The 27,490-nt window shown below is 38.1% G+C and overlaps 3 protein-coding genes across 5 annotated transcripts; 1 reads left to right on the top strand and 2 right to left on the bottom strand.

Moving 5' to 3' along the window:
* Positions 1-1,870: 1,870 nt before the first annotated feature.
* parietopsin lies at positions 1,871-4,464 on the top strand. Its single transcript, XM_017473557.3, has 2 exons — positions 1,871-3,330; positions 3,735-4,464. Exons 1-2 carry the CDS (start codon positions 2,017-2,019, stop codon positions 3,882-3,884), a joined length of 1,464 nt encoding a protein of 487 aa, XP_017329046.1. The 5' UTR covers positions 1,871-2,016; the 3' UTR covers positions 3,885-4,464.
* A 1,524-nt stretch (positions 4,465-5,988) lies between these two features.
* On the bottom strand, positions 5,989-18,389 carry cax2 (cation/H+ exchanger protein 2). 3 transcript variants are annotated; one of them, XR_008396908.1, is made up of 20 exons: positions 18,258-18,389; positions 15,804-15,968; positions 15,623-15,732; positions 15,404-15,512; positions 14,259-14,375; positions 14,118-14,179; positions 13,700-13,852; positions 13,339-13,524; positions 12,997-13,090; positions 12,670-12,811; positions 11,952-12,135; positions 11,743-11,842; positions 11,462-11,586; positions 10,876-10,913; positions 10,670-10,782; positions 10,323-10,468; positions 8,902-8,996; positions 8,175-8,248; positions 7,503-7,611; positions 5,989-6,826 (listed from the first exon to the last, which is right to left on the bottom strand). XR_008396908.1 is itself a non-coding variant. In XM_017475251.3 (20 exons), the coding sequence occupies exons 1-20, from the start codon at positions 18,343-18,345 to the stop codon at positions 6,753-6,755; spliced, it is 2,289 nt and encodes a 762-aa protein (XP_017330740.1). In that variant the 5' UTR covers positions 18,346-18,389; the 3' UTR covers positions 5,989-6,752. The 3 variants fall into 3 exon arrangements, 2 of the variants coding, with proteins under 2 accessions (XP_017330740.1, XP_017330741.1); XM_017475251.3 differs by having other exon boundaries at positions 8,175-8,253; XM_017475252.3 differs by lacking the exon at positions 15,623-15,732 and having other exon boundaries at positions 8,175-8,253; positions 18,258-18,370.
* Positions 18,390-20,655: 2,266 nt separating this feature from the next.
* On the bottom strand, positions 20,656-27,072 carry armc10 (armadillo repeat containing 10). Its single transcript, XM_017475140.3, has 6 exons — positions 26,698-27,072; positions 25,139-25,284; positions 23,904-24,038; positions 23,645-23,821; positions 23,471-23,542; positions 20,656-22,902 (listed from the first exon to the last, which is right to left on the bottom strand). Exons 1-6 carry the CDS (start codon positions 26,957-26,959, stop codon positions 22,651-22,653), a joined length of 1,044 nt encoding a protein of 347 aa, XP_017330629.1. The 5' UTR covers positions 26,960-27,072; the 3' UTR covers positions 20,656-22,650.
* Between the last annotated feature and the right edge of the window lie 418 nt (positions 27,073-27,490).

Here is a 27,490-nt window from a genome sequence, read left to right on the forward strand (position 1 = left end):
CTGCCAGAAAGCTTAAAATGGGCCGTGGTTGGATCTTCCAGCAGGACAATGATCCAAAACATACATCAAAATCAACACAAAAATGGTTTACTCACCACAAAATCAAGGTCCTGCCATGGCCATCCCAGTCCCCTGACTTGAACCCCATAGAAAACCTGTGGGGTGAACTGAAGAGGAGAGTCCACCAGCGTGGATCTCGAAATGTGAAGGATCTGGAGAGATTCTGTATGGAGGAATGGTCTCTCATCCTTTGCCATGTATTCTCCAACCTCATCAGGCATTATAAGATAAGACTCAGAACTGTTATCTTGACAAAGGGAGGTAGCACAAAATATTGACTAAAAGGGTGCCAATAATTGTTGGACACCTATATTTAACAAAGCTTCTTTATATATATAAACCTGTGTTGTGTTTTGTAATTGTTTGATATCCATGAAGATACATGGATACACTATGGGAAGAAGGCAAGTAGGCAGAGAGAGTATGATGCTCTAGGCCATGTTCTGCTGGGAAACCTTGTGTCCTGGCATTCATGTGTATGCTACTTTGACACGTACCGCCTACGTAAACACTGTTGCAGAACAAGTACACCTCTTCATGGCAATAGTATTCCCTAATGGCTGTGGCCTCTTTCAGCAGGATAATTCTCCCTGCCAAACTGCAAAAAAATTTCAGGAATGGTTTGAGGAACATGACAAAGAGTTTGTGGTGTTGATTTGGCCTCCAAATTCCCCAGATCTCAATCCGATCAAGAATCTATGGGATGTGCTGTATAAACAAGTCTGATGCATGGTGGCTCCACCTCACAACTTATAGGACTTAAAGGATCTGCTGTTAACGTCTTGGTGCCAGACACCACAGCACACATTCAGCGGTCTTGTGGAATCCATGCCTCGACAGGTCAGAGCTGTTTTGGCGGCACAAGGGGGAACTACACAATATTATTCAGGTTTTATTGTCATTGCTGATCAGTGTGTATTATTCTCCGCAGAGATTATAGCGACTATGTGAAATCATGACTATCATATAATATGGTTTTAGCCAAATGATCCATAAATATAGGAAATAGGAAAGTTACAAAAGAGAGATCTTATCATGATATACAGTATCACATCTATCTATCTATCTATCTATCTATCTATCTATCTATTATTATTATTATTATTATTATTATTATTATTATTATTATTATTATTATTATTATATGTAGGCAATAGACAATACCAAAGAAAAAAATAATAATCTCATCAAATTCATCCCCTCTGTGTGTAATTGGCTGTGCTCAAGGATGGATTTAAATGTCTGTGTGCTAACGAATTGACGTTATAAAAACATCAATTCCCCCATGATTGTGCCCTGGCAGGGTGTTAATTGAAAAATGGTTGTGTAACGTAAGCAGTGTGGTTGTCATGGAGTTCCAGGGCTAAAACGAAGTGCTTTGCGCTTGCAGTTGCTCAAAAGACAGAAGACTCAACTGAAGATGCAACAATGCTCTGAGTTTTTTTGTTTTCACTCAATGAATATGGAAACAACAAGGATAGATTAAAAACTAAAAGCATAGCACCTACTATTGATACTTTTTAAAAAAAAATCAATAGGACATTAAGCAGCAAGAGATTTAGAAGATTGAACCTAATTGTTGAGGTATGTTAACATTACTATTATCAAATAATATAATAATACATATGTTTTAGGTTTTAAAAGTATTCACTGCTTATTTAATAAATGTATTAATCTGATCACTTTACAAAATGGGGTACGTATTATTGACACCAGTCTGTTCACACCTACTAATTTACTTTTATGCTGCAAAATTTACTACTAATGTAAAACTTTTCTTCCCCAGACCTTTTCCTTGAGAAAAAAAAATTCACATAGTGAAAGATAAAACTGCTCAGGGTTATACCTGAAAAGCTTCATTATGACTAGTGGTGGGTTTTAAAGAAAACAAGGGAAATAGAAATTGGGAATAGTCGATAATAGGTGCTATGTAAATATGCTAAATGCAGTTTGGAAATGAATGGTAATTTCACTAATCCTTGGGGACAAGTGAACGAGAATACATGGCAAAATAACATCCATGTAGCCATTTTGGTTACCAACTGTACAGTGTTGCTCGTAACATTTTTTGTGGGAATCGCAGCCAACCTTTTTGTCACATATGCTGTATACCATCAGAAATCCCTTCAGACTGCCACCAATGCACTCTTGGTTAATCTCGCAGTCATCGACCTGCTGCGATGTGCTACTGACTGTCCGTTGCTCCTGGTTGTCGTCTTGAACGAAAACAACACCAGAGACCTTGGGGACCTTCTCTGTGATGGCCAGGTGATATCATTTTCCCTCAGCTGCTGTGTCCAGTTGTTCACTCTGGCAAGCATTAGTGCTGAACGACACCAGGCCATTGCTAATCCATTTAAGACTGCTGAACGGCGAAAACGGGTTAAGGTGTGGATCCCGCTCACCTGGGCCGTGTCCATTGTGGTGTCAGCTCTGTGCGTCATGTTTACAAAAGACTCCTCTGTCTATGTTCAATGTAGAGCTTTGCATTGGGATACGTTAAAGACATATGGCTCATTTGGACGTTATGTCTTGTTGCCTGTCTGGTCTGTGTGTTTGACTCTTATTATTGGCTTCTATTCCCACATATTCATCCTGGTCAAAGCACACAACCGAAAGATTTTTGACAAGGGCATTTCTGCTGCATCTTACAAAAAAGACCTTGAAGACAAGAAAAACATGCAGGAAGTTGTGGAAACCAAGGTCGCCACTGTGAATGAACCAGTGGCACCAAACGAAATTCATGATACTCATTTCATACAAGACTCAAATGGGACAGCACATGATACAAAATCATGTAACAAAGATCCTGAGGACCAAAAGACCTTGCCAACTGTTGCTGAAAGTCAGCCTCTTGCTATAGACACCAAAACCTTGGATGTCAAGACAGAAGAGACACCTGAACAACCCAACCAGCAAAATGTAATACTTGTTTCTGAACTGCACCACAATGAAACTGAACTGATAGATCTGGAGAATTATGGTGAGAATCCAGGTGATCCTCCTAAAGATGCTGCGAAACCATACTCTGAGCAGGTTCCTCCAGCAGGAGGTGGCGCTCAGACTGCTTCAGCAGGCCAAACCATGCAGATGATGGGAGAAGTGTGTATGATGCCATCCTTTACCAACAAGGACAGATGCAACAAGAAGAAAGAGAGCAAGCTGGCCAAGCGCTCCGGTTACATCATTCTTACTTTCCTAATCTTTTGGATGCCGCTAATTGGGACAGTGCTCCTGAACACCTTTCGGAACAGAAACCAGATTTGGGACGTAAGTCTGATAGCTTAATCTGTATACGAGTAAAATATAAGCAAACTAAAATGACAATCTGATGACTTAGTCTGTATTCAAGTTAAATATAAGCAATTAATGTGAAAGCACAATGACTTAATCTGTATACAAGTTAAATATAAGCAAACTCGTGTAAATCTGATGGCTTGATCTGTATTTGAGTTAAATATAAGCAAAATATCAGGTCAATCTGATGGCTTAATTTGTTTATAATTATATGCATACTACAGTAACACAAAAGTCTGGTGGCTTAATCTGTATAGGAGTTAAATATAAGCAAACCAACAAGTAACGTATCTACAGCAATCAGAAATTTGAGCCTTTACCTATATATTTTTTTGATAGAATGACACTTGTTCCTACTTAATATTCCTATTTCATAGTTCATCCAGGAGGTTGAAGTCCTTGTGGTCTCCATTGCCTGCATGACATCCCTCACCAACCCGATCATTTATGCCGTGGTGAACCCTCAGTTCCGTACTGAATTCTACAGCCTGAAGGCGAGATGTAAAGCACTGTGCACAAAATCATAAGCCAATCAATGCTTCATTCCAACCATGTCAAACTTTCCTGACTATCCAAACCAGATACGTTTGCTAGGTTATTGCAATTGTGAAATAGGTAGTTCACTTGCTGAAGGGAGAATGTGTACAAATTTTAATTCTATATGCCATAACTTACAATGCAAATGGATCTGAAATTGTTTAAAACGTTGTATCTGACCATTTCTCGATTTTCTACCTTCGGAGTTTATTGGTGTCAATGTATAAAAATACAAAATCTTTTTAGGTACTGCAATGTACAGTGAAAATCTGGGAACAGAAAGTTTAGAATTGAAAATTTTAAAACAAAGATCTCTGTTTAAATGTATGATCTTGAACATGTTGACCCCTTTGTACAAATAGTCAGATTTTCCTTGAGTCTTACCAGTTCCACTGAAGCACGTGTTCAGACGACACACAGGTGGATTTGCTCTAACATGGATTTTCAGGTTTAACACAAAAATGTGGATTCCGTGCAAAATGGTTCTATGCTTCATGTAAATATTTCAAAGATTCACCACCACTTTGCTGGCAATTTGTAATAAATTAGAAAACAAAGCAAAATTGAAGCATTTTCATTAGTGGTCTTTTTTGGACCCCATTGTACATTTAAAAAATGTTTGTTTATGTACATTGTTCAAAATCAGATATCAGATAAAGTAACGTAAACACCATAAGGAAAAATTAGCTTTTGGTCAAATTTTATGCTTACATACTCAATTCATCCATCCATTTTCCAAGCCTGGAGCCTGTCCCAGGGACCTGGGGCACAAGGCGGGGGACACCCTGCACGGGGTGCCAACCCATTGTAGAACAAACACACACACACACACCCTACAGACAATTTGGAAATGCCAATCAGACTTCAACGCATGTCTTAGGACCGGGTGAAGAAACCGGAGTACCTGGAGGAAAACCCCGAAGCACGGAGAGAACATGCGAACTCCGCATACAAGGGGTGGAGGCACGAATCAAACCCCCAACACTGGAGGTGTGAGGCAAACGGGCTAACCACTAAGCCACTGTGCCCCCACATACTTAATCATATTTGTTTAAAAAAAAACAAAACAATTGGATAAGTTATTAAATAAAGGAAATGGCAAGTAGAAAGCATTGATGGACCCTGCTCTGTAAATCTATAGGATTTATCCTCCACTTTAATACAGACAGGTTGTTAAAAATTTGGACATTGACAAAGTTATTGTTGTTTTAGATGTCTACCACAGTATATGGCCTAATTGGTTCCTCCTGATTTTGAGGCTTACCAATGGTTTACATCTTGTGGTAAACCCTCTCTATTTACTCTGGTGAAGGCTTCTCTTGATTCTTGACTTTGACATAGATACACCTACCTCCTGTAGGCAATTCTTGATCTGGCCAAATGTTGTGAAGGATTTCTCTCTTCAGAGTGTCAGCTCTTTGGACTTCATATTGTGAGAGTTAACAGTAACAGATTTCAAATGCAAATGTCACACTTCAAATCAACTTTAGACCTTTTATCTGCTTACTTGTAAGTGAAATAATGAGAGAGTAACACACACCTGGACATGGAAACGCTGAGCAACCAATTGGATGTACCACATATAAAAAGTGCTGTAATTCCTACAGCCTTAACCCGATTTGGATAATAATACCCTAAAATTAAAGCAGAAACTCTGCACTTTGAGGTTTTCATTCATTATTTAAATCCCAATATACTGTGGGAGTCGGCTAAAATAATAACTTTGTCACTGTCTAAATATTTATAGACCTGACTGTACCTTCTTCTCATAAGATATTGCTTGCCTAAAGTTAAATAAAGTATACTGGAGACCCTAAATAGGTTGTATGTTGCCAATTTCCCATATTTGTACATGGTACTTGTGTAGTAGTTTGTCCAAGGGTATATAATTAACATATAATAATGTGATGTAATATTTTACATAAGCAGCAGGAAGTCTTTTAAAATCAGTTATGATGACAGATCTCTTGTGAGACTGAGGGAGAAGGAGGGGGAGATATGGAAGAAAAAATGTAATAGCTCTTACATAATGCTGTTTTGTAAAATCCCAGTTGACAAATTATATAAATTAATTCACCTCCAAGAACCACTAAATCATTGCTATATTAATTTATTATACTGAATTTCTTTTAATTGCAAAAGACAAAAATAATTTTTCAATTTGTCATTATTACTACTTGAATATATTAGCTTATGATTAAAAAACATTTTTAAAAAATAAAATAAATACCACATAAAATATTTAAAAATAGTGATACATATTTGCTTCCCTACACTTTTGCACACAAGACAGAAAACACAGTGTTGACATCATATTGCTTAAACAGTCTTAAGTGCAGAAGTTTTTAACCAATAAACAGTTTTACAAAACTTTATACCATGTGCTATTGGTAGCGGGTTTGTACATAAATAATGGCCATGGTGTTGTATTGAAATTTCTGTTTATGAAATGCAGATTACACGCGTGCCCATGCGCACACACACACACGCGTGCGCACGCGCCACTCATGTTTACATCTAAGCTTAATGAATAACACAGATGGTGACAAGAATGCAAAACAATGTAATGTATTGGGAGATCCAATAACATCACTGTGTATCATACAGAACACTTTAAGCAGTTAATTCAGCACAGTGCCGTACATTTTAGAAAACAAAATCTCACTAAATAACCTCAGTAACAATTTATGCAAATACATGTTTAATTGTACCTTAATTTTAACTACCTTTATTGTAATTAATTTTGTGCATCAGTGGCAATTCAAAAAGTAGACGTGTGATGATGTATTAATGCAGAAGCACTTTAAATGTTCATTTAGTACAGAAAAGGTGCAAAAAAGAGCAGACTAGTCTTCTTATTAACAACCTGCTGGTGAAGGAGCAAAGAAGTAGAGAGCAAGGAGGATGAGATACACGACCACGAGAGCTGTACCTGAAAAAGACAGAACGACAGCTAGACTGGTAATGTTAAAGAAATCACAGTGAAGTTCTTCATGCACAAAGGCATTGGGTCAGTTATAAAATTGGAGAGATGTACAAATTATGTGGTGTAAAATCTGTCAAGATCTAGTTGAATTTGGGTTTGGATATTACATTCCAAATTCATATCATTTCTTGCTTACCACCTTTAAGAGACAAGGAAATGAGGAAACGTGCTCAATAAAATCATTGCGTGAACTGCACAGTTAAATCGATGAGTGCGATACGTTCATGCATTTTAGGTAAACGCCAGATAGCAGTAGGAATGGTACTGGTATTCAGAATTTGTCATTCATTTATTTAAGGAGAACCAACCAATCTTGGAGGAATTTATTAAGTAAGTGTGTTTTCATCATACTTTATGTGCAGGTCTTCTTATTGAATAAAAAATGATCTGCCTCAATTGAACGCATTACGTGCATTTTGGAGATTGCACATTACACATGTTTGGACATCATTTGAAGTCTTAACAATGAGAAGAATGAACCTGTGGAGACTGGTGTCATTGTGGATGATGTGTTCGGTGATTTTCAATGGTTTTTGGTAATGTTTGGACAGAGATTTTCCTGCATTTTAGTCGGGTTCAGAGTCAAGATTATACCACATGACCAATGTTTGTTAAGTCTTACCTTGAAAGTAATCAGACTTTCCATCCATGAAGATGTAGTTGACAAGGATGACGCTGAAGATGCTGGCCCACAGATGCAAGTCACTGAAGATGAGCAGAAAGCCAACATCCTATAAAAAATAAAAATATAATAATCACAATAATAATAATTTATTATTGTAATCATTATTATTATTATTATTATTATTATTATTATTATTATTATTATTATTATTATAGACCTAAACCCTATAGTGTTCTTCACTGATACCTTTATTAAAAAGGCACAATAGTATCATGGTGTCAGTGCTGTGCAGCTTTGGGAAAGCTCTTGATTGACTTTAACTTAAATCTGCAATCAAATATTTTTTTTATAGAATTCTCTATGAGGTCTAAATTTCTCCTGTACATCGACATTATTTCAACTTTCTATTCAAAGTGAAAAATAAAGCCAGATATTTCTTACATCCAAATACTAAGAGAAGGATTCTCTGTAGTATTTCATAAAACAGCTGTGGCATGTTTTGTTTGTAAAAGACAGAAAGAATGAGCTTTTCTTCCATCTCCAAAAATCTTTTTACCATTCTGTTGGTCATCATGCCCATATTATGAATAATCAGTTCATTATATTTAGTCAGTGTAAATTACTATTACATGATACATCTGTATTAGTGTTGTTTCCACAGTGACTTACGTAAAAGGCATTGAACAGGATCAATATGGGGATCTGAATCATGCACACCTGTACCGCAATGCAGCGCCCAACTTCTAAACTGCAAAACACACCACAGCAGCAGTGAGATAGTTATAGACGAGCACCGCTGGCCATTTGATCAGGTACACAAACAGTACCTTAATTTAGTATTCACCCCCTCTTGAACCTTACCACATGTTGTAGTTTTACAACCTGGAACTCATCATTGCTGGGGATTTTAAACACTGTGTACACTTACTAGTCATTTTATTGAACAAACTTCCCATATTGGTTTATGTTAATCGTCTTTTTCATTGCAGAAGAGTGTTAATCAGTGTCTGTATTTCAACATACTACCACTGGAGGACTGTTTTGTTTTTGTTTTTTTTAACCCAGCACTGACACTGAGGTGCCATGCTGCTCTACCTACAGCACCCACACACACACACATACAAATTAAAAGTCAAAATAATAATTGTTTAACACTGGTCCTGTGTGGGTTGTGTCAAAAGATGCAACAGATGGACTACAGTCAGTATATGGATATTTGAAGACAGATGTAACTAATAATCTGGCACCTTAGTGATGTAAAGAAAATGGTAAATTTGTGGTACATGGAAACAAAAGCAGAATTAGATGTGTGCATGATTACAAGAGGAACACAGACAGAGGCTTAAGTAACTGTTACAGCATTTAACATGTACTTGTGTTTGAGGAAGAGACTCACCTCAAGCTGATATTATTCTGAAGAGCAAACTGTATACCAGTGACTATCTCTGGTATTTCAGGAACCATGGCCAAAACTGTCACACCTATAAAGTACTGATAAGACACCAGCAGAGGGATCCAATTAAGATGAAGGCAAACATAAAAAAACAAACAGGAAAAATAGTGCTGACTGTGTGTACATGCCTAAGATACATAAAGATAGTCTTTACGTGTTCTAGTTTGGGTGAGGAATGTGCTCTGTGTGTGTGTGTGTGTGTGTGTGTGTGTGTGTGTGTGTGTGTGTGTGTGTGTGTGTGTGTGTGTGTGAGAGAGAGAGAGAAAATGTAGTACATGCCTGATGGTACATGCAGACTTGCAAGTTCACTATGCTACATCCTATGCATTTTAAAGAGTGACAGCATCATGATTTTATGCAAACGAGCAGGGCCTATGCATAGTGTTTATCAATTGAAGATTGACATAATTTAAATGAGAAGATTTTGTACCCCATTTTCTCCAGAATTTTATCATTTGCAAACTCTTGCTCGCTAGCTAGCTCTCCTCGATCACACAAGAGCTACCATATCTTTTCAAATTGCTGGTCATGCTTCATCACTCAGTGGAATGAGCTATCTGCCCTCTTCCACATACATGAGCTCAAAATCGCAGATATTTGGTTAGTGTCACGTTGACTGACAGGGGAAAGAAAGTAACATCATCTCTCTCACCCATAGAGCCAATTTTTCTCTCTATGCTGCACCACTCTGGAGCCCACATGACATTTAGTATTTTGCTTCTAAACATTATATAATAGAACATTTTTATTGCGTCACTGATGTCACTTTGTGTGTGTTTATTTTTCAAAAAGCAGCATTTAAATTCATATTCATATGAAACCAGTTAGATTGTCAAAGGCAGCTAAATGTTTTTCAAATAAGAGCAAGTGGGTTGGCCAACTGGACGCCTGAAACAGATCATGATTAATTAAATAAAACAGACACAAATACAGAGTTTCTTCTCACATAATCTTAAATTTTGGTAAATGAAAATACACAAACGCAAACAGTGTATCATACTTATTATACTGCTTACATCCCTGAAGAGATGTTCGATATGGTTCCATGTTGTAAACTTGATCTCATAACAAATGTTAGAGAATATAGTTGTTAAGACAGCGGACTCCTGATCGAAAGGTGGTGAGTTCTAATCCCAGCACTACCAACCTGCCACTGCTGGGCCCTTGAGCAAGGCCCTTAACTCTCAACTGCTCAGTTGTATAAAATGTGATAATGTCACTCTGGATAATGTAAATGGGTACAGTGAAAGTTCTGGGTGGCTTGGCATAGAGTTAAAGTGCTTTCTCTCTGTGTGTGTGTGTGTGTGTGTGTGTGTGTGTGTGTGTGTGTGTGTGTGTGTGTGTGTATGTGTTGCTGTACATGCCTGGGAGATGTTTGGGTGGGTCAGTATGGAATGGATGTGCTCTGTGATGAGGTCAGCACAACAGGACATGAGCACTGTGGCGATGATCAGAATGAGCAGAGCTCTCCAGCGAGACCAGTGCACCACTGCACCTGGATGAGCCTCTGCTACTCTCTCACACACACACACACACACACACACACATACACATACACACATACACACATACACACACACACACACACACACACACACACACACACACACACACTTCAATAATGCATGAGCATTGTTAAAACCTAAAATCTATGATTTTCAGACTGCTCTGTCAGTGTTTTCTCTTGTCCTTGGTGTAAGTGAAACCTCACCACTTCCATCACCAACATGAATGTCATAGATGTGTGAATGAGTCTTCAGAGTGAACAGAAGGCCGATGATGTAGGCTACCGGTAGCAGAACTGACACTGTGTACACCAGGGGTCTGTGAGACAGCAATGATAAATCCACTGCTTAATCCCAAGGTGCTTTCGGAATAACATGTGAACTGAGCTCAAAATAAATGATGTCTCCTTACGCTATATGGCTATGAAACAGGCTGTAGTTGTTTTCAATCTAAAGAAACAGAGAGGGAGTTGAAGAGGAGTAAGAAAGTAGGAAGTGAACATAATACTAAAGGCCACAAATTACAAGAAGATTCATACACTGGGTTGCCAGTTCAAAAAGAGATGACACGAGGGATAAATCCCACTGACCCCACTTTCAATGGGTTACTGAAATTTTCACAAAGTGAAAGTAAACCAACAAGTTTAATAAAATACAAATTTCACTGTAAAATAAATCTTGGACACCACTGATGATCACAGGTTAATTATACAGAATAATATGCAAGTTCCGGCTTGATTTTTCCTTTAATGGAAAAGGTCCACTTTTGGATACTACTGAATAGATATTATTTGGGTGGTGGTTTATTTTGAGCACAGCAGTGACTCTGACATAGCGGTGGTTTGTGTGGTGCTGATACAAGTGTATCAGGTGCAGTGGCTTTGTTCTTTAAGCACTGTTTACACTTACAGGTTAATAATTGCACACAGAGTGGTTCACACAGAGTGAACCAGCATTACAAGAAGGGCATATATGAGCTGTGTGTGAAAGTGTCTCACCAGGTCATAGTGGCAGTTCCTGCAGGTGAAAGTCCCATTGCTACTGTTGGTCCCAGAGGAGTTAGTGCAGTCTTCACACACCAGATTCCCATAAGCTTTAGAGAAGAGTGTGGGAGCAAACACACCTACCACAGAAAGACATACAGCTTAATTAAAGTGGCCATCAGAGGAGAATGAGGCAGCATAAGAAGTCAGCATAAGAAGTGGTATTTATTATCACTGAAGATGACTGTGTAATGTGTAATGAGTGAGAGACTGAGAGAAACAGAAGGAGTGCTCACCTCCGACAGATATGAAAAGTAGAGAGGAGCTGACTCCAGCTGAGCGGCTATTAAACCTCTGCTCCCTGTGTTTCAGCCCTCCAATGATCATACATATCCCCTTAACATTATTTGAAAGAGAGAGTGAGAGAGAGAGAGCGAGACAATGAATAAGAGGAACATCAAAGACTGTGGACCTTATATGGAGATGCGTTTGGACAATCACTTACCGGGATGAACAGTATACATCCGAGCAATGTCCCGGTCAATGCTGCCTTTACAATCTCCTCTAGGCAGTTGGTGCCCTGGTAATGACCCCTAAGCAAGGCCGTGATGTAAAAGGTAAGCTCGGTGATGGAGCCAAAAGTGGCATTGACCACTGCACCGACTGCAAAGTTACTCTGAGCTGAAATACTACAGACAACCACAGGCAGAGACAAAGCGAGCATAGTTTTTGGTAAGCTCTGTTTCACAAAAATTAATATCCAGATGTTAATGATGTTCATATAAATAAAGTTGGTGAGAATAAAGTTGGTAAGCCTTAGGCACATGTAAAGAAATCCTGTAAAGTTAAAATGAAGTGTAAATTTTTTGAACACAAATAATAATAAAAAAATCAGTACTTGGCATGACCACTCTTTGCCTTTAAAAAGGCATCAGTTCTGTTAGATACTCTGTCATGTAGTTTTATGAGTAAATCTGCTAAAAATTAGGGTTTTTTAAAAATTATATAATATATATTATATTATAAAAATATATAAATAAATTGTATACCCTAATGAAAATAATATGCAAATTATACAATATAACCTCTATCTATGTATATATGTATGTATGTATATATGTATATATGTTTGTATATATATATATATATATTATATATATATATATATATATATATAAAGAGCTGCCTAAGACTTTTTACGGTGTGTATGTGTGTTTGCTCACCTGGCTATCCCCATTCCAATATAGTAGGACAACGGGATGAGTGAACCTATTGCAGTGGTGAATTTAACCTCGGCACCGACAAACTGGTTGCCCTGGTCCACATAGCCAATCACCAGCGAGACAATGACCAAAGGGAGGAGATCTAGAAACAGTTATCTCAGGAAACCCACAGGGAAATTTGACAACCAATGCTAGATTAAAAATTAAATTAAAAATCATTCATCTTTCCACAGAATTCTCACTGAATGTAACATGTAAGCACCATGTGTATGCAGCAACCTTCCTTCCAAACCACACCACTTTTATTTGATGAATTTAGAAGGATACTGACAGCAAAAACATTGATTCCATCAACCGTGTACTTGTAGTAGTAGATATTCACTGCATGGTAGCAGCACAGAATGGCTTGACCTTCACCTTCCTGAAAGATGAAATAAAGGAAGTTCAAACTATTTATTTCATGTTTAGCCAAGCTATCATATCTATCCTTTATTAAGCATGAAAATAGGTCATTTCTCACATAAAGCTTACTGGAAAAGTGCAAAGAGAAAACAATTGTTTCACAGCAAGTATGAGCTTATAAAAGTAGAAACATACTGGATTTTATAGTACATTATCTTCTATTACACTATGAAGCACTGTAAGATGTAACATTTTATGAAATCTCACCCCAGTGGCATCATTTATGAGAACTTGCTCAGGGGGCATTAGTAAGACATTGCTCAGGGTTCGGATACTCATTTTGGCCACAGGGATGGTGATGACCATGAGCCAGGAGAGTATACACAACATGCCATGAGCCACAACCAGAGGAGGGTATCCCAGCAGTACCCACACATACACACTCAGATGATTCTGGGAAGCAAAACATGACTCTGATGAAACATGATAATAATTCTGGAAAGTTAATAGGAAGAGTTACAGATCAATTTGTCAAGGTAGTACAAGCTATAGGTGTTTTTCAGAAGTAGAAATTTAGAAATCTTTGTGTCAAATATTGACTGTCAAACTATATTAACTGGTACTCTACCCAGCAGAGCTGCTCTGGAGGCCCAGATGAGCCCTCTATGTTCTCCATCAATGTGGTGGACCTCAGTAGGGGGGAGACTGCCTTCCCCTCATCCACTTCACCTAGTAAATCATTGCGGACTTTCACACTGACATTTGATGGTGCACGACTTGCCTGAGAGAACAAAGAAGCTCAGCTCTGACAGACTGTATGTTCTGTACTGTACAATCAAAGAGTCAAAAACACAGATATAAGTAGAAATAAATTAATGCCTGATTTTCATACAAGCAGCCAGAAAATGGCACACTACACAGTATGTATGGCATTAAATGCTTTCAGTGAAATATTATCACACCTATCCTCACTTCAAATGAGGTGAAAATGTAACTCTCAGGAGAAAACATGCAGAGTAATGATATAACGATTATAAAAGGTCAACCTTCTGTATTGCTTTTCCAAATGGCCACAGAAAGTAACGGGACAGTCTGAAGCACAATTTACCTAAAAAAGAAGCAAAACCTAGTTAAAAAAGATGAACAAGTTTAGATGTTGTACTGACATTGTTATAGAAACAGATTACCATGAGGGGCTCCAATAATGGTGATGTACATCATGATACCAACGAGAAGGTACACCACAGAGATCCACCAACCAAATAAAAATATATACAAAACATTGCCACATGTACATAAAGAGCCTGATAAAACAGAGAGGAACAGAAGAAAACAGAGATATGAAATGGTATAATAAAAAAAAATCTAACATCTACATTTTATGTTACATTTATTTAGTTATTTATTTAAATACATGAATGTTTAATGCTGTTTTAATCTTATTTATGTTTATGTAATGATATTATTTAATGAGACCTACACAGTATGTGTTTAGTTTGGTCTGAAGTGTGTTTGGTTGAATGCTGTTGAGTGTGGCTTATGCTTGGTTTAAATGATGTTGAATGTGTTTGATCTTTGTTTTGTGTTTATTAATAATAAGTGAATCCTTTATTTGTGAAATCTTGAATGATTTTGATTGAGTCTGATGTGAGTTTCAGTTAATTGAATGACAATGTGTAAGTCTGTTCTGTGTTTGGTTTAATGACATTTAGTGAGTCCAGCTTGCGTTTGGTTTAATAATCTTCAGTGAGTCTAAACTGTGTTTGGTTTGATATGTTTAGTGAGTCTGTCTTGTGTTTGGTTTAATCTATTTGATTGAGTCTAACCTAATAATTCCAAGTGTGTCTAAACTGTGTTTAGTTTAATAAATTTGAGTGAGTCTGTCTTGTGTTTGGTTTAATCTATTTGAGTGAGTCTGTCCTGTTTTTCCATTTAAGAATTTTAAGTGAGTCTTGTGTTTAACTGTGTTTGGTTTAATATCATTTAGTGAATCTCACCTGTGTTTGGTTTAATAATTTTGAGTAAGTTGCATGTGTTTGGTTTAATAATTCTGAGTCTAAACTGTCATTTAATCTTACTGAATGAGTCTAAACTGTGCTTGGTTAAACACCTTTTTTTTTTTTTAAGTTTAAACTGTGTTTGGTTTAATATAATTTGTGTCTGACCTTTGTTTGGTTTAATAAATTTGAGTAAGTCTAAACTCTGGTTTAATATCATTAGTGTCTGACCTTGTTTGGTTTAATGATACTGAGCGAGTCTAAACTCTGTTTGGTTTAATATCATTACGTGATTCTGACCTGTCTTTGGTTTAATCATTTTAAGTGAGTCTAACCTGTGTTTGGTTTAATGATGCTGAGCTCTGAGTAGAGCTCCTTCACAATATCGGATCTGTCCTCAAAGGGTCGCTCAGTCACATGACTTTTCCACTTTCTGAATCCGAACTTCACATAGAGGAAACACACAAACACAAAAAAGCATTTAAAGTACTGAAAATAGATCAGAGGGTGTTTACAGAAACTAACACTCATTTGTCCTGAATGAAACTACCTACCTTGTAATTATTGGCAAGCTTTTGTGCCTCCACCTCATTTTCGGCACTTATAGTGGTCTTACTACATGTTACTTCTTCCCATGTTTCATTAGCTGTGTGTGTGCTATGTCCTACAAACAGAGAGTAAAAGTAAAGACTTTTTACAGCCTATAAAACTACAAGAAGAATAATATGTGCTCACCTTTGTTTGTGTATTTGTGTGTGTAAAGGCAGCAGGGTAAATGCAGGTGACAGTCAGTGGTACAGACGTGCTGGTCATTTCCACACACATGATCACAACAGGAGCCGGAGGGATAACCAGTAATACCAGCATAGTCTCTGACACTCCCATGGTCCCATGAAAGCTCTGAGGTGAGGTAAAGAAAAATAAGAAACAAAACACACATCTAAACAACCAAAACTATTATGGACATTTCCTTACTCAGTTTGACAAAAAAATTCTTGTAGTTCAATCCTCAACCAAGTTCTCTAATAATGGATAAACATAAGCTACTTAAAGAACACACAACCTATTGTAATTACTTTCTGTCAGAAAGTCTTTGTGTCTCATGCTATAATCAAACAATTGATTAACAAACAATCTCAGAAACATATAAAAGAACTGCAGAGACAGGGAAGCAGAAAAGCCTTTTATATTGGGAGTGCTGGAATTTTAAGCAGTATACATGCGCGACAATCTATATTATTATTAATATTATTATTATAGTTAAAGTTAAAGAAATCCTGAAAATCATGCAGCACCCTCAGCACCATCACTTCACATATCCTTGTGTATAGATATTTGTTTATATAGTGCTTTTAACAATGGACATTGTCAAAAAGGAGCTTTACAGAAATCCGGATAAAGATTAAAATTTTTCACTAATAAGCAAGCCAGAGGTGACTGTGGCATGTAAAAACGCCCTGAAACAATATGACAAAGTAAACTTGAGAGGAACCAGACTCAAAAGGGAACCCATCCTCTTCTGGGTGACACCGGATAGTGTCTATATATCAAAGTGAAGTTATCGAGTGTTGAGACTTGAGCATAAACTGTTTTTAGCAAGTGGCCTTTAGGCCAGTGGTTCTCAACCTGGAGGGTCGTGGTGAGATCGGAAAGAAAAACACAGACAGGGCATTATTTGGGTCCTCTGTGTATTTTATTGCTTTTCAAATAGAATGTGCATAAATGAAAAACCCCGCATTCCCTCTCTCTCTGTATTTTCTTTTTGCTGGGGAGAGGCAGAGCTTAGCTTGCCTTTTATCTAGCTGTCAGTGCAGACCTGTGTTGCCAACTTAGCGACTTTTCAGATCCCTTTAGCGACTTTAAAAAAAAAAAAAAAAGGACCTAGTGACAATTCTTGCGACTTCTTGGACAAACTTTAGCGACTTTCCAAATGTCGCCAGTTATGTCCTGCAAGCGCGAGGTCTTTCTTTCCCGCTGCACTCTCACCTCTCTCTGCGTCTGCTCTGGTCAGTGAGTGTCTGAGAGCCGGAGATTTGACAATGTCATGGATAACAGACACGCCCCCTTTACCCATTTACATCATCCTTATGAGAATGTTTTTAGAATGCAAGACGAATGTAATACAACATGTTTTAAATGTAAGATAGTCCACGTTATTACAGCCTAGTTCTCTTGTTCAAAGTAGTTATAGTGTTCAGAAACATTTTTGATCATTCATGTTCCACACCTGTCCTTGAGATAGTTTTATAAAAATCATAAAAATTATTTTTTTTTAAATCATAAGTTATGAAAAGTAATTAAAAAAGTACAAAACCACAAAAGCTAATTATATATAATTTAAATATATAACCTTTATAGATGCATAAAGCTGGAAAACAGTTTTCACCATTTAAATCCAGATGAGAAATCCAGAAAACCAGGTAATTTCAAAGCACATGCACATCTTGCACTGAGATGAACTGCTGTCCCATTCAGGGTGTATTCCTGAATCACACAGTGTTTTCATGATAAGCTCTTGACACACCATGACCCAGACCATGATGAAGCAATTACTGAAGGTGAATGAATGAATGAATGAATGAATGAATGAATGAATGTGCTTCATATATACTTTGTGCACGCTTTGTACATTATTCACATATAACCAGAGCTGACTGAACAGATCAAATACAAATCATGTCCTGCTGTACCACCAACATATCACTTGTCTTCACTTAGGGTGCCTCATGTTAACAGGTGCAAAATCAGGAAATGACCAGGGGAACTGTGAACAGACTTGAGGTTTCAGAGCATTTTCAGGAAACAGAAGTGTGCAATAAAACACTAAACCTCCCAACAGTCAAGGCATTGTGAAATCATAGGATATGTTTTATATACTATAAGTATACTTGCAATATTTGATATGCAAAAATGTACAAAAAGCAAACAGTATAGCAAGTACAGAGAGCATACTACCATACTAAGTAACACGTGAGAATAGTATGCTATAGGTTTGCACAGTTAGCAAGTGCGCACTATTTTGAAATACAGTGTAGTGCTGGAGTATTTCGTTTGGGACGCGGTCACAGTTAAAGTGAACAGCGCTAACGTCGTCATTCCACAGATTATATTTTAAACTGAAAATGTGATAAAACTGCTTTTCGTTCAAAATAAATAAATAAATAAATAAATAAATAATATGAATACTACCTTCATTCTCGTGGTCGATGTTGGTTGCTCTTCTCCGAGTCTCTGTGTGAGTAGACATTACAGCTCCTGCTACAATAACAAAGCTCATGTGATTGCAGCATTACAAAGCTGCCGCCGGCTAACAGCGGCCGACTGGGGCTTGTGGGAAATGTATTTCCGAGATGTGCATTCACTGGCCCTTTTTTGCTTATATAATGCCCATCTACCATATAGGTGGATCGTGTAGGTTCACTATTTATGACTATTTAGCACTATTTAGTTTGTGAGCAATGCGTTATCCTGTCTAAACAGAAATGGCCCACTACAGACCATCACAGACCACTACAAATCACTACAAAACCCCCACTGCCCACTACAGACCACCACAGATCACTACTAAACCACAACAGACCACTACAAATCACTACAAAACCACCACAGACCACTACAGATCACTACTAAACCACAACAGACCACTACAAATCACTACAAAACCACCACAGACCACTACAGACCACCACAGATCACTACTAAACCACCACAGATCACTACAAAACCACCACGGACCACTACAGTCCACCACAGATCACTACAAAACCACCATGGACTACTACAGACCACCACAGATCACTACTAAACCACAACAGACCACTACAAAACCACCACAGATCACTACAGAACCAACACAGATCACTAGCACTACAGAACCACCACAGATCACTACAGAACCAACACAGATCACTAGCACTACAGAACCACCACAGATCACTACAGAACCAACACAGATCACTAGCACTACAGAACCACCACAGATCACTACAGAACCACCACAGACCACTAGCACTACAGAACCACCACAGATCACTACAGACCACCACAGATCACTACAGACCACCACAGACCACTAGCACTACAGATCACTATAAAACCACCACAGATCACTACAGACCATCACAGATCACTTCAGACCATCACAGATCACTACAGATCACCACATATCAGTACAGAACCACCACAGTTCACTAGCACTACAGACCACCACAGATCACTACAGAACCACCACAGACCACTAGCACTACAGACCACCACAGGTCACTACTAAACAACCACAGACCACTAGCACTACAGAACCACCACAGATCACTACAGAACCACCACAGATAACTACAGAACCACCACAGATCACTAGCACTACAGACCACCACAGATCACTACTAAACAACCACAGACCACTAGCACTACAGAACCACCACAGATCACTACAGAACCACCACAGACCACTAGCACTACAGAACCACCACAGGTCACTACAGAACCACAACAGATAACTACAGAACCACCACAGATCACTATAGAGCACTACAGAACCACCACATACCACTACAGGCCACCACAGATCACTACTAAACCACCATAGACCACTACAGAGCCACCACAGAACCACTACAGACCACCACAGATCAATACAGAACATTATACAGACCACAGCATCATTGAACACCCCCAAACACCTGGTTGTTACCATACAAGGTAATACCATATAAACACTGTATACATGTGTACTCAGGTTTCTACAGCTCTTATGTAATAAAATAAAATAAATACAATTCTTCACTCAGCAGTGGTGCTGTGGTCAGAAACTGACACTGATTATGGCCCAGGTGATGATTAACACACACTGTGCATGCAAAATATGAGCTACAGTCTGTAACTGTACACCAAATTAGGTTGGAGTGTTTGAGATGAGAGGTAGGGATGAGAGGGCTACAGGAGTGGCCAGGAGTGTTTTTAAAATAAAATTCCACTCCTACATGCTATATTTTCTAAATAATGAAGATCCCATCTTAATCAACATGGCCTTTCCTCACCCTGAGTGCTTCGTACCTGGACGATCCCTCCTACCCACCCACTACCACAAAATATTTTGGGTCTTGCATAAGCCTAGTCCTGAACCATACTTCAACTAATAGGGTATAGTCAGTAATTGTTTACTAACATTCATTCATTTGTTCATTTTTAGTAACTCACTTTATCCTGCTCAAGGTCACAGTGGATCTGGAACCTTTTCCAGGACCAATGGGCTCAATACACCAAAGATGGGATGCCAGTTAATAGCAGAGCATCATGCACACACATTCCCCCCTAGGAGCGCTTTTTTGAGAAGCCAACCCACCAGCATGATTTTGGGAGGTGGGAGGAAACCCAGAGAACCTGGAGGAAACCCACACGGATACAGAGAGGACACCAAAACTCTGCAAAGACAGTAATGTGAAGTAGCTGTTAAAAGGTCCAAGGAATATAGGTACAAAGCTAGATGTGCTAGATGCTATCCAGTTATTACATTTACAGACACATGTGCATATGCATTATTATATTATTAACTACTACTTGTATAAGGAGTCAAATAAACAGTCATAAATGATAGTTATCCAAAATAAAATAATTTATTTCAAAGTTTTTCATACAAACATTAAAATGTGCCTCAATTGAGCAATCATTAAGAGCAGTGGCAGTCATGTTATGCTACTCTGAAAAATGCAACTGTAGAAGACCAAATGACAACTGTAGCAGAGCACATGACAACCGATCCACTAAAATTCACACAACTACGGTACAATTCGTAAACGTATTCACATTACTGGCTTTTCCAGTTACAGTAATTATATATTACCCAAACAGGTCTTTCAATTACACACCTAGCATAATGCAGAGTTATATAATACATAAGCAGGGAAATACTTGCACTGCACTCAACACATGCAGAAAAATACACAGCACTGGAGAAATTAAACATTCAAATTGCATCTGTTGTCCATCACAAAGACCTTTCAAGCATATATTACTTTTGCAATATATGATTAGCTAAGAAAAAGAAAGCTACAGGAAGCACTTTGTGTGTAGGAGACCAGCTAGAGTGAAACACTCATTCATTGGTTAGAGTTTTTGGCACTTGCAACTTGATATGTGGCAAAGGAGGGGTACCTCTCAGGAGGTAATCACTGAGCACATACTATCCACTGAAACTAGCCTGAGGAATTAACATTATATTTACAGACAGGTGACAAATTAAAGGAAACATGAGTCACCAGAACTGGTTTAATGCACCTTGGCATAGACTCCAAGTATCTGGAGGTGTTGAATGGATGAACACAATTCTTCCAAAATAGAATCCTTCAGTTGGTGTCCAAAAATATCCCAGAGGTGTTCAGTTGTGTTGAGCTCTAGTGACTGAAAAAAACAGCTTATGATTTCCATTATTTTCATCCTCAATAAACCATCCAGTGAGAATTCAGCTGGAGGCAGAGTCATCCTGGAAGAGACCACTCCCCATCAGGACAGAAATGTTTCATCACAGGAACAAACAGAAGAACGTTGTACTGATTTGTAGTGACACTCCACTCTAAATGCTCTCTACAGCATAACAGAGGCAGTGTTTTTTCCCCCCTTTAATGTATCACCTGTATGTATATAAATCTGTTTACTTTCACTGCTTTTCCTTTTACTTGTACATTTCCCTTGCTGCCTTCCAGGAGGGACATAAGCACAAAGGAGTGAAAATTGAGGACAAAAAGAGTGGCTTCACTTTCAGATGTAGATAAATGTTTCTTCTAAAAAACAATAAATGCATTTTAACAGAACACTGCTGAGTTTTTCCAATACAATCAGTAGTTGGGGCAGTGGATAAACCTTTATACCGAGTATGCATGTTTGTAGAATGCTTTTCATTCAATGATATTTGGAAATAAAATTAAACAATCAATCAAGCAATCAATTAATTCCCACAGAACAATTTTTTAGAGAGAAGAGTTTGTGGTTACGCAAAATTTTATAACAGCTTTCTTTCATGTCTCTCTCATCCCAAGACATATTCCTTTTAATATAATGGTTGTAGTTTTGAGTCTGTATTATATACCCATATATTTTAAATGTTTATGTTATAAGAGTTTTTGGTTTTAGTTATAAGTGTGTTTGAGTAAACAGATCTTGTGTTCTTTTCTCAATAAGCAAATGTGTCAATTTTATGTGGTAATCACAGAAAAAGGTTACAGAGATTCTTTGGTTTATCGCTGTGCGAGAACCCAGTATTTTCTTTACAATTCTACAGCAAAGTGTTCAGGGAAACTCAGAACCCCTTTAAAAAGCTAGAACTGATAACAACCCAAGTAAACATTGAGGAACCTTTATGCAGAGTTTAGTTTGAAAACGCTGCAGAATTCCTTTAGTTTCATATAGACCCATTATTAGTTGTTCATTACTTCACCAAATATTTGCATTCAATAAAGACTGAATCAGGAGAAGCAATCCCACTGAACACACATATTTTTACACACGTAAGCTGTATTTTTAAGTGCACTGGCCAGGCGGGACTGGACCTTATGTCTGATGGAGCTCAAGGTGGAGTCCAGAGGAGAGTTTAAGCGAGGAGCCGCACCACCTGAGCTCTGACCTCTCCATCAGGGTGGGAGAGGAGCAGAGGGAGTCTGCTGTGTATCTGAGAGCAGCTGTCTAGCAGCACACAGTAGAGGGTGTCCGGTCGCCTCCTCAGAGCTTCGGCTACCTGTGCAGATGGTCTCCAAGCCCGCAGGTTCCCTATGAAGACCAGAAGGCGAAGAAGCACTTCTGTGCTTGTGCAGCAATCAAAGAGGAGCACCAGGGAAGCAGGAGCCTGTAAAAGTAAAATCCCAAATGCAGAGAGTAGACATTCTTTTGTCTATTTCTTTGGCATTTAATTTCTTATATATTCCTCCTTGCTTTAAGTGTCCCTCATTAAACAAAATCCATTAAAACTTAAGCCCCATAGAGCATTCCTCAGATGTACACTTGTACAAGTATAAATAATATTATAAAAATAAAATAAAACATATTAATAATAACAATAAAAATAATATTGCTATTTCTAAAATGTATGCCCTTAAAACTGACATCATTGAATGTATTGTGCTGTCAATAATGTTAGAATGAGCCTATTTACTGTATGCAAGTCATCCTCTGTTAATTTGCATATAAGGCCATAACTGGTCCAAAGCTGGAGAACATATATTGTGAGATCGCAAAATAATATGTATCGCTTCCTGAGTCAGTTTTATACATATGTACTTTTGAAAAATTTTCAAGGATTTATAATTTTGTTGACAATATTATCCCCAAAACTTATATAATCACAGTAACCCATTCAAGAGGAGTTTATTAGTTAAAACCATCCATTTATTTCAGCAAATGTAGCCATACTTTACCTGGGCTTGTACTATTTCGTCCATTATGTCTGGATTAGATGATAAATTGACTAGAACCTTTAAAACCTGGATCTGTGGGCAAAGATGTGAAAAGAGTAAAATGTGTAAACATATATGCTCCATGAGATCAACAGCATAAAAAAAATAACACAAAAACTGCTATATTTAAAGCACCTGAAGACCACTGTTGCTCACTACAAGTAGTGACAAGAGCAGCATGATGGAGTTCTTCAGTAAATGCTGATGATTATCTGTGACGGTCAAATTTGTCAGTAACCTCAGTGCTGCCATTTGAAGATCCGAGTTCACAGGGGACATCTCAATCAGCTCCAACACTGAAGGAACATAGATCTGAACAGGAGGAGATTGGAGATCACTGCAGTGCTGTGCAAGAACCTTTGCAATGAGGATGTCTCAAAACTCTGAGGCAAACCTGCAGCTGCTCTTGGTTACGGATGTTCATGCTCAGGTTATTCAAGGTATTCAGTGTCTGCACTCTGACATCAGGTTCAGGGTCAGAAAGGAAGCTGGCAATGATATGAAGACCTCTAAATTCACGAAGGAGATCCTGGAAGGAGGAAAACGTTTGGCTAAGAACATTATTAGCTACTGGAACTAGGGGTATGGTCTTTCTGCCCCGAAGCACTCAATAGAAAGGGGCCACCATAATACCAATACAGATCCTATTCTCACAGCAGCACAGCAGCGATAATAATGAAATAGTGGCAAGGTAGTGTGTATGTGGTGTTGATATGAGCGTATCAGCTACAGCTTTGCTGCTGGACCTAATATTGGCCACTTTATTAGACACACGTAACCTGTTAGTCCATCTTGGAGGTTGACTAAAAGACTATAAGTCAGGGGTCCTCAACTGGTGGACTGCACTCTCGATGCAGACCCAGCTGAAGTATTTCAGCAGACAGAACCAATTCCTTTAAACAATACTGTAGCAAAGCTGATAAACATATGAAAACACAAGCTGGCCGTAGGTTAGCGGCCCAAGTTTTCATGACTCAAACCAACTCTGCTTCTGTAGTAGATCCATTTCAGTTTATCCTATCACAAGCATTTGTGTAAATTATTTTAACTGAACGTAGCTCATCAGACCTAATATGGCTAGAGACATTAGCTGTGAAAGGGGCGGGGTTTCCCACTCTTTAACAGGTTTTTCCTTTTATTTACCCTCTCTGGTCTGACAACATGACTTGTAAAAAAAAAAAGAAAAAAGAAAAAAAAGAAAAGTTTAGAATAAAAATATAATGGTTGATGAATGGGAAGAGAAAGATGAACGGCTATTTAATCTCCCAGTGTCAAATTCAAAACAGACATCTCATCTGTTCAAAGTCCATGTCGAAAGTCACAAGCGGCAATGTGACGCGCCAGTATGAAACTAAATATGACTTAAAATTGATGTGTTTTATTTATAGTTATAAAATAATCACTAATGAGTAAACATTAAAAGGTAACCGTTGTCCTCATTCGGTCATGTTAGTTGCTTATCCGGACATTTCTAAACAAAAAGATTTATGTAGCTGCTTTTAAAACATTTTAGTTCAATAACCCTCTTATAGGTCATTTATGACATGAGAATGATCCACAAGAAAAGAAGATCATCCAATGTAGTAAATGTAAGGGTTGTTAATGGATGAAAAATTTTACATGTAATACCTGGTTCACTGTAAAAGCTGCAGCATTTCCTAAAGTTATAAGGACTTGTTTTCTCTCCGCTGGGTTCGGGCAGCTCTGTAGGAGAGATAGAAGCATGCTGAGGTGTCGAGGCTCCAGACTGCTGGGGGATTTGGAGAGAATTTCACCTGAGAGGAAGAGGATGGAGAAAAACGATGATTCTATCAATACCAGTTCTTCAAATGTTAGTGTTAAAGGATAAATCCACCCTGGACAACTTACATATTACCCTTTTTTTTTTTTTAAAATTAAAATGTGATCTTCAAACGCATCCAAGATTTATTTTGTAATGAAATTCTGATTAGATGTTTTGTTGTTGTTGAAACTTCCTCTATTTACATGCGGGTCCATTTTCAGGTTGTTTTTTTAACGGTTTCTCAATGCCATTCATCTACCTGCTGACAGTGAGATTTTTGCTGCATTTGACTAGAAATCACAACATGTAATTCCCAGCCTCCAACCAGAAAAAGCCAAATGAATCATCACATCAATTGGAAATTTCTACTCTTCCATTGCTGTCTACAAAAACTGGAATTAAAGAGTTGCTTGGTTAGTGCTTAATTTCTTTTTTAAAGTGATGTGAAAATTCACAGTTACTAGTGCCAAAAATGACATGAAAGAGCATTTTGATTAAAAAAATCTTGCAGAAAGCCAATTACCATTTGAATTAATAAACATATACCCCAGTATTGAACAATTTCAAATCTAAACATAAGCTCAAAAGACTGCTTAAATAACTGAAATCCCACTGTTACATTTTGTTCTTACTTTTCACTATGAGCTCCACCATGTTGAAGTGACATCACAGAATCACAACACAGACAAGTTGGAGCTCCCGGAAAACTATGATTTTCTGAGTAAGAATTGCGAGTTGGAGAGACGACTTGGTGTGGTAGCTCAGTGGTTAAGACATTGGATTTCTGATCAGAAAAATCCCAGCACCACCAAGCTGCCACTGCTGGGCCCATGAAAAAGGAAGGCCCTTAACCCTCAACTGCTCAGCTGTATAAATGAGATAAATCTAAGTCGCTCTGGATAAGTATGTCTGCCAAATGCTGTAAGTGTAAATGAGAGGCATATAAACAGATCTTTTGGACTTGGGAGTTGGTAATGAATAATAATAATTAATTGATAATGAATGCAGTATAATTGCGCTTGTAATAACAATGTTCCCCGGTGACGTCAGTGCAGCACATAACTACAACTTCTCATGGGAATGTTCCAAATACAACACCACCTAACAAATTAGCCCCAGAATCACTGCACACATCAGAAATATTTCAGTGTGAACCCATTTAATATGCATCAGGATGGAATTTTCCTTTAAAGCCCTAAGTATTAGAAGATTTAACTCTTTCAGGTAAAAGCAGGAATAGGAGTAATTATATGACTTATATTATGGTTTTATTGCTTAGATTCCATGTTCCCAACCCTGGTCCTGGAGAACACAGTGAAGGACAGGAGGTTCTCCAGGACCAGGGTTGGGAACCTGCGCTTTAGATCACAGCTTTACACATTTGGTGTCATGTATTTTGGCTTACTTGACGCAACTTCTGTTCTCAGAGTTCCACTAACAACATTAAATCCAGACACTTTGGCCATCAGACTTCCTGGTTGTATATTCCCACTTTCTCTCTCCTTTATTTTCTTTCCCTCTGGATCTTCTCTGCAGGCGCGCAGCAACATTTTGTAGAGTCCATACGAAGCTCCTGCTCCTGCTACGATGCCCAACAGAGCCTTCATATTACCCAGCTTTTGTAATACCCCGTCCTCTCCCATCATGAAATAACTGTAATATTTCATTAATAAGCTTTAAAGAACACTTGCTGCAAGTAAACAGCCTCTTGGACGACCCATGGCTGGTCAAACGCGCACTTGTTTCTTGCTACAGCAAAACTCCATGGCTGAATTTTAAACGTGTACTTATGCGATAAAGAAGTGCACTACACAGGATGCAGAGGCCATTACTTCAAACCATTTGTAGTGCGCTAATAGAGGGAGTATAGGGCGGTTGGAAATACGGCCCGTTTCAACGTCTTGCATCAGTGGCCAATCAAAAGGTTTCACGGAGTTTTTGGGTGCGTCTCAACCTTGTGTAAATACTGCTTATGAAAAAGATTTATTTACACAAAACTGGTGGAGTGTAATGCCAGAGAGAAGAGGAGATGGATTCAAAAAAGTCAATCTGTTATGTTACTTTTATTACATTTATCGCATTTTTGTGAACTTGTGTCTTGTTTTGTTGTCTTTCAGTTTCCCCCAGAGACTATTTATAGAAAACTTTTAACCAAAATGTGACATTTAAATGTGTAATTCCATGAGCTTATATTCTCC

This window comes from Ictalurus punctatus, chromosome 8 (assembly GCF_001660625.3).
Source record: "Ictalurus punctatus breed USDA103 chromosome 8, Coco_2.0, whole genome shotgun sequence".
NCBI lineage: Eukaryota > Metazoa > Chordata > Actinopteri > Siluriformes > Ictaluridae > Ictalurus > Ictalurus punctatus.